Source organism: Convolutriloba macropyga, chromosome 5 (genome assembly GCF_964194025.1).
Source record: "Convolutriloba macropyga chromosome 5, txConMacr16.3, whole genome shotgun sequence".
NCBI classification, from domain to species: Eukaryota; Metazoa; Xenacoelomorpha; order Acoela; family Convolutidae; genus Convolutriloba; species Convolutriloba macropyga.
The window spans coordinates 8,340,673-8,356,503 of NC_134472.1; the positions used below are offsets into that span (position 1 = coordinate 8,340,673).

Below are 15,831 nucleotides of genomic sequence, written 5' to 3' on the forward strand. Positions count from 1 at the left end.
ATATTCGCAGTTATAGCCGATAACGGGGAATTACAGAGGACATGACGATATAATATAATTGTTTACATTATGCTATAGTAAAGTATTTGAGAAGAAGCTCAGAAGCCCGATAAAACAGAAAACAGACTCATCAAACGCTTTTCTGAAACGAAAAATAAGCTAATCGTAAAAGCTAAAAACCAATTCAAGTTAGATGATTTTAGTGAACAAGAGGTTATACATCCTATTCAAAAATTTAAGAGCCATAGTGCAACGGGATACGCCGGATTTTTGTCGGACTTATTGAAGAAAAACATTGACTTCTTTGATCCAGAACTCGCTAAGCTCTTTATTTCAATAGCTGCAAAAAAGTGCCGAATTCGTTTTGCATCTCTACTAATAAGTGCTGCCTAAAATTATTTCAGCATGTACTGTTTATAATTTCAGACCGATAAGATTGCTTAATACCAATCTTAAAGTGTTGTTACATGTTCTAGCGCCCAGACTAAAAAAAACCAGTGAAATTTCTTTTAAAGAAACACTAATTTGCTTACCTCCCAAACGGAAGCGTCAATGCGGCTATCTTACTAGCTCGATTGGCAAAAGAAAAATTAGGCAGATCTAACTGCATGATCTCAATAGAGAATTTGGTGGACTTGGGTGTATGCATTCGATAGTAAGGCATTCGATTGGTTTGGGAGAGAATTTTTCACCTGGATTGAAGAGGAGAGCACTTATATGACTAAAGTGTTCTTTAATGAAAATATTGATTAGTTTTTTTTTAAAAAAAATTTAGTCTGCTTTAATTAATATGATTTAATTCTTATTAATTTTTGACGCCACGCTGTTCTTGACAAACCGCAGAAGTTCTCAGTAACTTCAAGCAGACTCGTGACCTACGCTAAAAAATGCAGTCGTTTAGTTTGCAGTTCTTTTTTCGATTGTAAAATTTTCCCTGCTTTGATTGAAGTTTGTTGCCGTTTCGTGGTGATAGCCTTTCACTCAACAATGACTTTCCATTGGACTTCTTAAGAAATATTTGCAAAAGAATATACCAATATCCTTTTTTGAATATAGCTATTAGATAGCCTACAGCCAAAAAATTGCTGAAAGCCAGCAAATTTTACTTCTAATCACCATAATCTGCGCTTCCCTAAATTAGTTTCGTTTATTTCAGAATTTCCACCGGCTTCTAATTACGCCATTGCTCTTATGACCCATTCAGGTTGACTGCTGCTGACTGTGGAGAACTACTCGAAACACAGAAAAGGGGGAACAACCTCGGCCCCTATTAGGAAAGCGGGCTAATTTGTCGGAACCCTCTGGTCTTGACAGCTCAGACAACTCCAGTTATTTACATTCAATTTAACTCCCATTTTTGTGCACAATCACCCCTGTCCAAATAACTATGCCTCCCCCTCGACCACCTTAACCATAACGCCGCCCCTTAAATTCGCAACATTGCCAATGACAAATGCTATTACCCTTAACTTTAACTTTTTAAAGCAATCAGTTAAGGATTCGAACTATTTCATATTTACCAAAACAATCTTTGATTCAAAATCTGGCATGAGAACTTAATGTCTGGAAAACTTACAGTGCAGATTATTCCTCCAGTTTGCATCGAATCATACAAACTTAATTTTATTACGAACAATTAAAATTTAGCTCCCACGTGCCATGTTATATTGTTTTAGGGTTCAATTTATTACCTTTTGAAATTAATTTTCACGCGACCGCTTTTGAACTTATACCCGAATTTTAATTACAAGTCGAAAAACAAAATAACATTATAGTGACTTGAGAATAAATAGTTCACACACGTAAATCACAAACCCAAAATTCTTTCTCAATGGTTTTAAAACGGGTTCAGGCCCTGTTACTCATTTTCCCCCTTTTACGATAAGACACGTTATGTAATTAATCTTACGGTTACTTTTTGCTGTATTTTTGGGTTTTAAGTTCACCTTATATTCACAGTGGTGCTTTCAATTTGGGTTACTGCAAGGGTGCAAGTGAAAGAATCCAATTTGACGCTGGAAGGCATCCTAATTTTGGAATCCACCTTTTTACACCCCGGTCGAAGGGCCAGGGAGCGCGTTGAAGAGACGCGAGAGAAAACAAGAAGCTAGGAGGCGTTCTAATCCAGTTTAATGCGTTCAGGGCGCCACTTCTCTGTTCACGTGCCAGGATACCTGTAATTCTACCTGATGCCACGTTGTATATGGGTTGATTAGGTACCATCTCTCTCATTACAACTTTTGTCATTGGCTGTTATTTGTGGGGATTACTTCAGCTGTAAATCAGTTCACCTTCTTTATCGGGGTGAAATTTTGGGGTGCAATCTTGGGGTGAGAAAGAGTGAGCGGGCGAATGAGAGGATTGTGACTGGTTATTGCGAGATAGAGAGTTGTGTGACTTGATGACACAGGTGGGCATGGGAGCAGCCACCAAACTGATCTGGGAAGAGTTCCTTACTCACAGGGCAGAAGAGGCTATCGAGAGGGAGAAATATTCCAAATACTTTGTAAGTCACACTCAATCTATGCGTAAATGTTATGTAATTGTATAGATTGTATACAGAATTGAATCTAGAAAAATCTATATAAAGAAAACTAAAACTAAATAATCTTAAAGAGACATTTATCAACTTCTTGATTAAAAAGTCTAGGATATCTTCAAATTTGCAATATATTTGCAAGTTTTTCAAGAAAAAAATGACGGGGCCCACGGGCCGCTGAGGCATGGCCATGGCCCGCGAGGCATGGTTAAATGATTATATTGCTATTTTAAAATCCCTATTTTATAGAAAGAATAAAATCGGGGTGAAATGACAGAGGGGTTAAAAGATAGAGGGGTTAAATGATACAGGGGTGAATAAATTGGGGTTAAATGATAGGGGGTTAAATGAATAGGGGTGAAAACGCGGGACACCACTTAAAATAGTGATAGTAAAACTGATAGAACCTTAATTTGATTTTTTTGCATGTACAACAATTTTACAACAAATTTTAAATGTTATTGTACAGTTTAAGCCTAGTCATAAATTTCATCAATGAGTGTAAAACAACCGATCATTGTTGTTATTATTAGTTCAGTTCAAATCATCAAAGGAATCACTCTAGCAACTTAATTTTTTTTGATTTATTCCAATCATATGACTCATCAAACGTTCTTTTTTTTACCCAAACTGCTAAATTTCAAGTTTGTCTAAGAAGGGATTGGAGAATGGAAACTTGTTTTTCATTTGGCATTAATTTTAAATGACCCTATTTTTTGTAAGGATGTGAAAAGTTACGTTAAAGAAATCTTCAAAGAAATCTTAAAGAAATCTTCAAATGCTCCTTGGAGAGAAAAATCTTCTTTCCAGTTCCCATGTTTTTATCCATTTTCATTGATAAATTAAAAAAGACATCGGAAAAAAACAGACAATAACACGTTAATCTTATATTGCAGCAAGTTTTCAGTAAGATTTTTGACATTTTATTTATATTGTTTAAATTTTTTGAAAATGAATTTATTGCTATTTTTTATTGACATCAGTTCATTTTGTTTGTTTTTGGATAAAGAATATGATTTTCATGAACGCTTTCGTTGTTTTCTTCATGTTTTGTTCTTCATTCATTAAGCTTAATCATGCGGTGGATTATGTTAAAAGTCATTTTATGCTTGTTGTAGTGTAATATTGTAATGATTTGACCTGAATAATATGGAAAAATTTGTATTTCGTGATTTTGCAGAGTTAAAATTAAGAAAAATTTGGAAAGATTTTGTGCCCTTGAAGATTCGAAATCAAGTTAAGTCGTAAAAACTATTGTTTTCAACAGATGCAAATTTTCAGACTAGAAGGATGAGAATTTTTTCTGTTTTTTTTTACTATTTACGCCTAAATAGTTTCAAAGTATGAAAATGACCTTCTTGAATAAAATTTTAAACATTCATGAAAGTTAGTTGAGGAGCATATTTGTATTGAAGCAAATGTTGTATTTTGCTACAATTGCTACCATCAGTAGTGAACTTTTTGTTTTGAGAAAACTGAAAAGAAAATTTAGCCTTCAACTGTGATTACTAATCAGTGTTCTTTTGTTACTTTTCATAATCGAAATAAATAAACGACAATTGGAAGTACATTTTTGGAAAACATGATCTTTTAAAAAGTAGATAAAAGTTTTCTGTATTAGAATTGAACGTTTTTGAAGTTTTTATAAATTGGCATTAAAACGTTGTTTTTCTTTTTTGAACATCTTAATTTAGGAAACTCTCATTTTCTCCCGAGTTGTTGTCGACGCAAACTCATTTTCACTTTTTTGAATATCAATTGTAGCGCAATTTATTTGCCTTGAACTTTTAAAATAAAAAATTGATAAAACCAAAGCCAAATCTCAGTTATTCTTTCAAATAGTGTCAAAGGCAAAGCATCAAAGTTCATTGGAAAACATGATCTTTGATGCTTTGCCTTTGACACTATTTGAAAGAATAACTGAGATTTGGCTTTGGTGTTATCAATTTTTTATTTTAAAAGTTTAAGGCAAATAAATTGAGCAACAATTGATATTCCAAAAAAAGTGAAAATGTGTTTGCTTCGACAACAACTCGGGAGAAAATGAGAGTTTCCTCAATTAAGATGTTCAAAAAAAACGACGTTCAATTTAATGGTAAGGAAAAAACAAAGCACGCGAACAAGATTTAGATATTAGATAACGGATGACAGTCAGGTTCAAAAAGTATTGTGATCATAGCAATAAGACAACAAAAAGATTTTTTTTAGAAAACTATAGCAGATTCAATTGTTGGACTGTTGAGGCCTTGTATCATTTTTTGAGAGAAAATTTTTGCTTAAGATGTTACAAATCTCTGCAATTCTAGGCTGTTCGTTTATATATAATTGTTTTTTTAAAGTTGTTTTTGCAATAAAGAGATAAGAAATAATAAAGGGCGTTGAAAATGATAGTATAATACCCAAATAAATGAAATATGCTGGTAAATTTCAATTTTGCAATGAAACTTTTTCCATTAAAAATACCACATTGTTTTTGCATTTAAAGGACTAAAAAGACACCCATTTTGTTTTTGTAGATGCCCATTCGATATTTCAACTGTCTTCAGACAAATTCGGAAATGCGTTATAAAATTTGGCTCCAACAAAGTTTGGGAAGCCATCGCCCAGTCAAATAAAATGTGGGTATCTATATAGTTGTTGGAACTCATTGGCAAAAAACATCGACTCTCTAAAACTTGGAAGAGAAAAGGCGTTTATCCAGCTTATCATACACACACAAAATAATTAAATACAATAAATACAGACAATTGAAAAAAGCAACTGAGCCAGATAAAATGAAGACGATCAAGACTTCTCTTGATTCAATGCAAAAACTTGAAGTTAATAAAAATTGAACTCAAACACGAGGCAAAATATGATAAGACGTCCCTAATATGGAACAGTAATCTTATTTACCATGACAAAAAAGTTTCCTGTAACATATTAAAACAAATGATTTTCCTAGTTAGGTTTGTGCAAAGGGTGTTGCGCTTTCAAATCTCTTTTCCTCTAACAAAAATGTTTTTCTATTGAGGTTTTTAAACATAAAAGAATGACATGATGTAATTTACTACAAACGACGAACTAGATAACCATGGAGTGCTTCAGGGAGCTTTTTTCGGCCCCTGATTTTTATACTGTATATTTAAGTTATCGTAGGAAAAATGAATAAGGAAGAAGTTTCACAGTTCACACTTGATACATGTGTTACATCGCTCACCAAATCCAATAGGATTTTCTAACAAAGACCAACCGTATCATAAAAAAAAACATTTGTAATCAAAGATTTGAATTTTGAGAAGAAACATCAAATTTTCACACTAGTAAGTTAATTATAATTTTAAACATCGTAAAACTAAGGGTCATTTGTCGTTATCTGGTTTGAATTATTGACACAAAAATGATATTTGATGCAGAACATAGAAAAACGTTAACACAAATGGCTATCGCTATTAGTTCAATCTATTGAGGGAGACATCTAAAACCATGAAAAGCCTGAATTGTTTTTTTATATAACTTGTCTTGTCACTTTTCAACTTCAGTGCAGCCTCTTTTGAATCTTTGGCTGCTCGATCCCTTCATCAGCTCAAAAAAGTCAAATAAGTATAGGTATTAAATACATCAGTAAAATTTTTGTGTCAATCTAAATGGGTTAATCGATCAGTGTTCAGAAATTTCTCGAGAAAAGGATTAATATACCAAAAGAGATCCGGAAAAAAATAAACAAAAATCGACTAACATCGAATGAGTTGCTCTCGAACGACAAGGGGGGGGATTTAATATATAGGGGGCTAACAATCGCTTTTAACAACAAACTTTATTTCAAACAAAAGCAAATTAGATTACTAAAAATGAGGAAGTAAAGTGTGAAAAAGTTGATCAGGAAGTCAAAAATGTTCTAGAACAAACGCACAGAAACTGTCAAGCAAAAATTTTCCATACGAAAGAGTGACAGGTTTACAATATTTGTTTCAAACTTTGTTAAAAATTAAATTAAGGAGAAATTGAATAGTGCATTAGTCAAATTACATGAACGTATTCCAATTAGTAGACAAGAAAAATAGTTTTAGTACTTATTACTAGTAGTACAGGAACACCCAAATTTTATCAGATTCACACCGTCACTTTTTCGTTTTAGAGATGTTTACCAATCATTTATTACTTATGCTCCAAATGGGATCAGCAAAGTTGCTAATTGTTAAGTCAGTTTTTATTTTTCTTATCAGTTCCCCCCCCCCCCCACCTCTAATCAACGCACATCAGTATTTCGTATCTACCCAAGACAAAAATTTGTTCACGTGATAAAATGGAGACATGTTGAATAATGAATGTATTTAAGGAACGCGCTGAGGATGCTTCCTATGCGTACAAATTTATCCTATCAAGACATGCCAAGTACAGACGATGTGGGGGCGGAGCCCTGTCACCCCCATTCCGGTCAGGAGGCTCAATAGGTGGCTCCTACATTGGTCTGGCCGGGGCTCTTCCCCTCAGAGACAAATCTCAACAGCCCAGTGGTCGAAGGGGCACTCTGCTTGACCTTGCGGCCTTTTTTGTATCCAGCTCATCTACGGATGGTTAGCAAAAACACGCACTTGCACGTCATAAAATGCCGAAACATTAGTTTCTGTAAAAACAAATTTCAATAAATTTTGCGTTTGTGGAAAACGATTGAAAAAAATTGGCCCCAATTTTCACGTTTCATTTACCATTTTCAACTATAGGATATAGTTACGCAAAGCGTGGAAATAAATTACTTACATCTTATAAAATAGGAAGGATTTTTTCCGTTTGTGCCCCCAGTACTTTATGCACCCCACAGTTACAGGGCACGTGTCATTACATAGTAAATCGTCATACAAAAAAGGGTGCGTACGTCTGGGGTTGCAAATAATATGCACTAAGCTGGGGGTGCACAAACGGAAAAAAATCCAAAAGGCTTACAGTATGCTTAAAAAGTCTCCAGTGCCTGAAGTTAAAATACCAGAAGTTCCTATATACGTAGCCAAAAATTGACTATCATTTACTTCCGTCATTTTAAAACGTCGCGTGTTTTAAGCAAGGTTACGCGACTCTGTATAAATTTCTTTAAAATTCTGACTGAATATACCGAAACGCTTCGTGGTTCTCGATAAACGACAGAAGTTCTCACTGACATCAAACAGAGTCATGTAATCTATTCTGAATAGTCAGGGAAACAAGAAGCGATATAAAGCAGAATGGTCGTCTTATTAATATGTTCCGAGAGCAACGAAACAATATTTTTAAGGTCAATGAAGACTTAGAAGCCACGGAGTTGTTTGATGCTAGCTGACTGGCCTACTCAAATTCGTTCATTAAGAGAATTTTTCTCGACCCATGACAAGAAAACGCTCAAACTTAGTTGGTTATGAAAGGTCTTTAGTTCAACTTTGACTAGGAAGTTGATCGAGAATCACTAGACTAGGGAATAAAATGTGGTGATTATTTCTCGCCACCTTAGTGTGGGAGAAACTATATGTTCAACTAATTTTTGTTCCGTCAAATTTGGTCAATTTTGTTGGCTGGTTGATATATTTATCAAAGAAAGTTGTTCGTGGTATCACAAGAAATCCGGTCATGCGTAAAATATTGAATTAAAACGTTTAATAGAAACAATTTCGTCTTTTTCATGGCGTTATCGAGCTTTATTACAAGGATTTTGTTTACATTTTATTGCCATTTTTAAATAGTTTTTGCCCGATTTATGTTAATTTTACTCATGTATGTTGCTATTTTCAACATTTCCGTATTTTAGTTGCATCGAAACGATAACCAAGCTATTAGTGGTTTCACGATATTATTGTAGATTTTAGAATAAAATTTGTATTTGAATGTCAATATTTCTGTTTTAAGAGTTTTTTGCACGTGCAACTAGTTGACTTTTGTTTTTTTCGTTTTTCTCGTGACTCTCTGGCAGCATTTACTAAAAACAATCTATGCTTTTTAATGGTGCATATATATTGTTGTCTAGTTTGATCCGTGAGCGTTTGACACTACATGTTTTCCCTAAAACTTTAAACTTTTGAGAAATTTAAACGTTTTTTGCTCTTTGTGTTTTTTACTGAGTCCCGACACTGAGATAGTCCCAGTAAAGATTTAATGAAGACTATTTAAACTGTTAGACTACTTTAAAACTATTTGTTTTCAAACTTAGTGACTTTTTGCGTTTTGACTATAATTGTTGTTTTTTCCTGTAGTCATAGAGAATTCGGAGTACTGGAAAATCACATTTCTTGCCGTGTTGTCAAAAACAGTAATATATTTTGTTAGAAACACTACTAGTGACTTTGATGACTCTTATACTTGTTGTTTGTAAAAAAACATAGCTTAACTTTAAGATGTGACAGCTTTTTGTCATTTCTCTGGACCTTCCTATTGATCTCTTTCAATAAAATTTCCAGAAGTAACTGATGAACAGTAAGAGAATCAGATTTATTATCAGTTGATAAATAATGATAGATATGGGATTGCCGTGAATTGATGTTGTAAAGTTTTTGAAAGATGTTTGATTTTACCTACCTTTTTTTTCTGTTTTCTTCATGCGTAGATTGAAATTAGACTGGTCCGATTTACATTCTCGAGATTCATAAGTGCAGTTTCTAATGCTTTTGTTGGTTTTCAAGTTCTGATTGGTAATTTTTTCTTGAGATGTGGCTTAGCCTCATTAACAAGAAGTCTAAGCCGTTTCTCTCTAAAGCACATGTGCCTGTATTTACTTTTTAAAATTTCTTTAGTTTTTGGATTTTGAGTTCTGTTTAAACTAAAACTTAAAAATTGGTGATTTGCAATTAAGTATGGCTTTTCATTCATTTGTTTTTTATTTTAAAAAAATTGATCAGCATTTTGATGAAGCATTATACAGATGATACGCTGAATCCAATTTTTAGCTCGAGTTTTTTTTTATCGAAAGACAATTTGTCATAGAGTAGTTTGTTCATTTTCTGAATTTGGCCCTAATTTTTCTGTTATTCATCTGCATTGATGTTTTTGCTTGTTAATTTCTTTTTAGTGGACTTGTGAATAGATGTTTTTGATTGGTAAAAAAATTTAAATTAAATGGTCAAAATTTAAATTACAAAATTTCAACTAATTTTTTTTTTGAAGGTAGTCTTTATTTACTTCAATTGGTAGATAATTAAGTCAAGAATGTGGAGGAGCGAGTTCGGAGCATTTTGTGCCATTGCACATTACAGAGCCTCATTGTTTCCATGTCTAAAGTCGGAAACAACTGGAGTAGGGTTGATCGGCAACGGCTTCGAAATGATAGCAGTATCGCCTAATTCCACAAATAAACTTAATAGTAATTTTATCGGATCTGGATGGGACGCTGGCTCGAAATGATTCCTAATAAACAGCACATCACGGAAAAGTTGAATTTTTAACTGTTGCAAAGATGTTGAAACAAATCCAGTTGAAATGTCCGAATGTCTGTCCACAGAGGGAGACGGCGAACTGACGTCAGTGGGTACAGGTGACTCGGACAACAGCCAGGGTGGGGCTGCTCATTTGGACGAGCACCCACACCACAGGAGTGGGTCCCAGTCACCCATCAATCTGCTGCCTCACTTAGCCACCCCTGACCCCACCTGCTGCTCCTCCCTCAAGATACAGTACAACCTCCATGTCAACTACGACATCATCAACATAGGATACACAATCCTCATCTCATTTAGAAACCGAAAAGGTGCATGTGAAACAAAATTTAACCGTTTTCTGAATCGTTAATTTAACAATCTGTGATTTGTGAAATAGCAGTATAATTAGCAGAAATAATGACAGCATAAGACTTCCATTATCTCGTAAAGTTTTGAGATCTTAAGACAAACATGTTAAGATGTTTTTCTTTTGGCTGAACGACTAAATTGCATTGCAATAATTAGTCAGTCGTTGCGTACAACTATTTTTACGGATTTCGAAAGGAGAAGAAATTAAATATTTATTTTTGTTGGTTTGCACATAAACGCAGCGTTTAAAGGAGAAAATTAGGTTTCATGTTGGGTTGAAACGTTTTTAGTTTTGTTGATAAGAGTTTTTATTGATGTTATTAGTTGTGGAGTTGTTTAGGTTCATTTGAGGAACATCGGCCTTCACTAATCACCTCTCTCGATTCCGCAACTGATATCACTGCTGCCTCAAAGTCATGTGAGTCTAAACACCAACTTCGACAGAGAACTAGACACATTTTTTGATACGAAAACACGAAACAGTGTTACTTTTATCCGTGAATACGAGTGAGGAAAATCACGCTTTTCTGTCACATATTTCCACGATTAATGAAACCATTTTTGATTGTGAAATACGAATGTTGGATTTTTGCATTCGTCTTGTCAGGTGTCACATAACGGGAGGGTGTTTTGTGTGTTTAGATATTTCTGAGGGTGTGTTGGAGAGTAGGAGGTATGAGTTAGTGGAGGTGTGGTTCCACTGGGGTAATGAAGACTCCAGGGGGTCAGAACACACTGTCAACTACAAAGCATACCCTATGGAGGTACTATACAATTTTACCATTGTCATCCTGTATCAAAGTATGCCCGATTTTAAATCATTGGTTTTTTTTGCAACAAGTAAATTAAAATTATAACCATACGGTTAAATATACTGGAAACAAAAAAATATTTCAAATCATTCAAACAAAATAAAGTAATAAACATCAAAAAATTTCTTAAAGAATCACATTATAAAATTTTCTTCCGATTGTTTTCTTCCTAAAAATGAAAAGGTTGAGCGTTACTAACTAAGATTATGTTTGCTGACCAAGAGTTTGATTAATTGAAACAAAAGGGTTTTGAACCCAAAAGAAATTTATAAATTGGAAATATAAAACTGATTATTACAAGGATTATTACTATTATAATACAGTAATCAGGAGTTAGTTGAAAATTGATGAGTTTTGAGTGGTGACCATTTTGTGTTGAAGGTGCAATTAATACATTGGAACAGTGAAGAGTTCCCCACTTATGAAGCTGCCTTAGGATGCAAAGATGGAGTGGTCATCACTAGCGTCTTTGTACAGGTACAACCAATCCACCTCTTCCTCCCAACCCCCTCCCCCTCCCCCCCCCTCCAACAAACACACTTCTGCAAACGCACACCCACACACACCCACACACACACACACACACACACACACACACACACAAACACACACACACACACAAACACACACACACACACACACACACACACACACACACACACACACACACACACACACACACACACACACACACACACACACACACACACACACACACACACACACACACTTGCACTCATTTACCGGTTTTAGGCTTAGCAAATTTCATTTTTTAGTTAAAAGATTAGTTTAAAAGACTTTCTTAAAATTAGTTGACTCAAATATTTTCTCGATGTCCTACTATTTATTATATTATATTATAATACATTATATTATATTATATAATGTAAGCAAACTATGATTCCAACTAGCAGTCCAGTTGCAATGATTTGCTTAATGCTCATATAGAAGTTAAATAAGGTTTTTGAGATCTATTCTGTCTTGTCTCCCCCCAGTGTTTTTCACGCCCCCCAGTTGCAAATTATATGTTGTTATATATGCACGTAAAAATAGCACGTGCGCCCCCGGGGGGGGGGGCGTAAAAGATATAAGCCCACTAAGCTGGGGAGGGGGGGGAGGATGAGGGTAAGGCATAATAGATCCGGTTTTCGTTTGTTTCAGATCGGAAGAGAAAATCACGGGTTCAATTCATTCCTCGAATTCCTTGAAGATATCCATTACATGGTGAGTTAGATACCAGCGCTTAATTCTCACTAATAAATAAAAGAGCAGCATTATTTTTCTTCAAGTCATTCTTTCCAATCAGTTTTTTTAATCAAATTTCAGTTGGTTGCTCAAAATTGTCTATTTTGTATTGACTCGAACAGTTCCTATTGTTTTGCGTTGAATTGGCGGTTAGATATAAAATTTTACATCTGTATTAGACCAGTGCTTAAACTATGCAGGAGGCAGAGTGAAACCCTCATTAACAAATGTCGAGAAGTAGTAATCTAATGTACACTTAACTTACAGACGTACATGACAAACAGTTTTAAAAAGACAAGCGTTTAATGACAAAGTACAGATATACCACCAAAATAAAGAAATAAGTAGTCATATAAATCTGTGATCTAAATTTGTGTAATTATATTGCACAAAAAGTGGTGAAAGCTCTATATGTAGTTGCTTGAAAAACAACGTTTAGACAACAGGAACTACATGTTTCCATTTAAGGTGGCGAGAAACTTTAAGTCGCTACCGGGTTTTCTTGTTATGGCTATTTTGTTTGCCTAATGTTTTGAACGGAATAATTGGTTTCACTCTGAAAATTATTTCAGTCTGAAATTTAGAAATGTGGAGATTTTTGAATCTTCGTTCTTTTTATCAAATTATTTGACGATTAAAATAAAATTTTTAAAATATTGTTGCTGGCCTTTGGTAGGCTGCTCTCAGAAGAAAAACACAATGGCTGGTCAAAATTTAGTGAATATTTCACCAAGAATTAAAGTTCTGTTTTTCTACAATTTTTTGATTAAACGTGCATACCCAGTGCGTCGATTCGCGGTAAATCCCGCCGGGAAAACCGCGAAAGTTACTGTTCTTGGTAATTCCACCTAAAATCGCCAACTTCCTGTCCGGATATTACCAGGAATGACATGAATATAAAACAGACTGCAGAGATGTGAATTTCCGTCGGGAAATTACCAGAAACTTCGGGAAAGCACCTGTCTTAGAAAATTTCCCGCTTTTCCTTATATTTAGTCCCACCGGGAAAACCAGCAGGATCTAGGGAAATCAGACACTATCCTGGCACTCAAAAGACGCCCAATTTGTTATGTTTACTATTTTTTTTAAAGTCCTGATAACTACCCAATAGTGCTCCCGTTTTTCCTGGTAACTTCCCAAATACGTTCCCGGTAATCCCGCTAAAGATTTCAGGATCTTGCTATTACTTACCACCAATTACCAATCCCTGTGGAAGTTCAGGTAAATTTCCCACTGGGAAATGAGCAAACATAAACGGGAAAATTACCGGGATTTTATCATAATTAACCATAATCGACGCTCTGGGTATATATATATATATATATATATATATACAATAACGCAGAAATGACTTTAACTTCTTGCGAACAAGATGTGGTTGAAGAAGCAATCTTGAATTGAGTCCCGTTTTTGAGACAATATTCATGCGAAAACCAGTTTCATAATGACCTTAAGTAACATTATTTTTCTTATCTATTCAACCCTTGGAAACCCTAACTCTGAATAACTGAATAATGCGAACATATCTTTCTTTTTCAGCCAAATGGAACATGTTTGTAAAAGTTTTTTTTCAATTCTCAAATTTTTGAACAATTTTAAATAAAAATTTTTGACATAAAAATGGAGTACCGTAGTGTTTAGATAAGTTTCACTCCTGTTATATTCAAAAACTGAGATTTAGACATTGACTAAAGAAAATGTGTATTCTTTCATCTATGAACTTCGTAATCTCACTTTTTGAACATAAAAAGAACTAAAGCTTCAAACGCCTGAATGAATTGAAAAGCAGAAAGCAGAGAGAGTGATTTCTAGTTCATGCTGCGTTCTTTAAAGAGAGCGCGAAAAAAGAATTGCTGAGCTAGTGAAACCTTTTGAGCTCGTGACGCTTTTTCTAAGCAGTTTTTTCAATGTTGCTTTACTTTTTTGGTATAAGTGGTTGTCATTAATTACATTAACAAGTAATTGTTTGCTTGCGAAGATCTGTTTATTGAGCTGTTTATTAGTGTCCAGGGTAGTTTTTTTGGCTATGATTGTTTTTCATGTGGGTCTTCATGCTCTTTTAATTTTCCTTTTACCACTTGGAGATTAATTAAAATGAAGAAAAACAGTCTAAATTTTAACAGTTTTTTGCTCATTTTTTTCAAGTTTTTTTTTCTAATTACTGCTTCAGTATAATTTTCGTAATCAATTGTTTATTGAGAGTGGGCTTTAAGTTTATTGTGACTTTATGAATGCAATTAAAGCTTTGTTAGCACATATACTTTTAGTAAAAATAAATAAAAAATAGCAGTTTTTTGGATCTTTTAATTCTTTCTCTTGTTTTAAGTGTTTTCCGGTGCGTATTTTCAACAATTAAGCAAAAAATGCTTCGTAAAGTGCCTTAAAGTACGTCTGTTGAAGCCCTATAATTTCTAGAGAACACTATTAAATGTTTAACAGATTTCTTAAACTGTGTTCTTTAGTTTTTACTTTTCTTTTTCTCGGGATTTCTACTTTTTCAAAGTGTTTCGATTGTTATGCTTTTTCTAATATCCTCCCTCATCTCAACGTACTTTTGAACAGAAATTTGTTTCCCTTTACTTTAATTCACAGATTTCAAACATTTTGCCTGAACATATTTGACTTCTCCAGGCTATTTTCACTCTCTCATTCTGTTCAAAGTGCTTTTAAGCATAAGCTGATCAGAACCACAATCTGGAATCAACAGAGTTAGTAACGAAAAACTAGATTAAAAATAGGAAGAGGATAATCTCATAAAAGCCAATTTTTTATGACCGCTATCTAAGTTTTGTTCTTATAAAACTTAGTTACCATGTCTAATGCTTATTTGTTTTGATGGAGCATCTATGTATATGTATGTTAGCATCTCTATCCTCTCAATCAGAAAAAAAGTGTCTGTCTGAGTAGGGATTGGGGTCGTAATAGTTCACATTTTTTAATATTTTTGTACAGAAATCAATTTCTTCATTTTCCCTTTCAATACCAATCGAGTTTATGCGAATCAAGGTCGGCTATTTTTCATCAATCTGCCGGAAATTTTTCTAGTATAAACAGTTTTTCGAACAAAAATTGGCTAAATTAGACAATCTATTATCTTACGTTGTTATTGGAGTTGCAACTTTTGAAAAATATTTTTAAATTTGTCTTTTCCTTTCTACTTTGTTCTCACTTTGTTTTTTATTTCAAATTGAGTGGTACAATGAAGTAAATAGTGTCGCTAGTTCAATTAGTGATTCGCTACAGCGTAAGTTAAGTTCTTTTTCGAGTCGTTTCCGGAGACTACCGGCTATGTTTTTCTTAAAGATCCCTTCACCCATTCTTATGGTTCTTGAAGTCAAATTGAAGTGACGGTTTCGGTCACACCGAAACAGGAAGTGAAGCGAAGAAGCGAGATTTTCGCTTTGATTTTTACTGTTTTTTTTTTAAATTTTTTTGGGTTTTTTATCTTAATGGTTTTTCTAATTCAGTTTTTCCTAATTGTAGGTCGGTACGTCTCCTGCTATTTTTTATT

At 34.1% G+C, this 15,831-nt stretch overlaps 2 protein-coding genes across 10 annotated transcripts in view; one reads left to right on the forward strand and one right to left on the reverse strand.

Annotated features, from left to right (window-relative positions):
* Window positions 1-15,831, reverse strand: part of LOC142339105 (unconventional myosin-VI-like) — a 223,680-nt gene that overhangs the window by 186,623 nt on the left and 21,226 nt on the right. The gene's annotated exons all lie outside the window — the stretch shown is intronic.
* Window positions 1-15,831, forward strand: part of LOC142339102 (carbonic anhydrase-related protein-like) — an 82,458-nt gene that overhangs the window by 59,658 nt on the left and 6,969 nt on the right. For all 7 annotated transcript variants that reach the window (XM_075388827.1, XM_075388830.1, XM_075388831.1 and 4 more), the window contains exons 2-8: window positions 1,157-2,506; window positions 6,858-7,095; window positions 9,978-10,223; window positions 10,604-10,681; window positions 10,906-11,027; window positions 11,457-11,552; window positions 12,237-12,299. In XM_075388827.1, coding sequence (XP_075244942.1) covers window positions 2,402-2,506; window positions 6,858-7,095; window positions 9,978-10,223; window positions 10,604-10,681; window positions 10,906-11,027; window positions 11,457-11,552; window positions 12,237-12,299 — 948 coding nt within the window. In that variant the 5' untranslated portion in view covers window positions 1,157-2,401. The remainder of the gene's footprint in view (window positions 1-1,156; window positions 2,507-6,857; window positions 7,096-9,977; window positions 10,224-10,603; window positions 10,682-10,905; window positions 11,028-11,456; window positions 11,553-12,236; window positions 12,300-15,831) is intronic.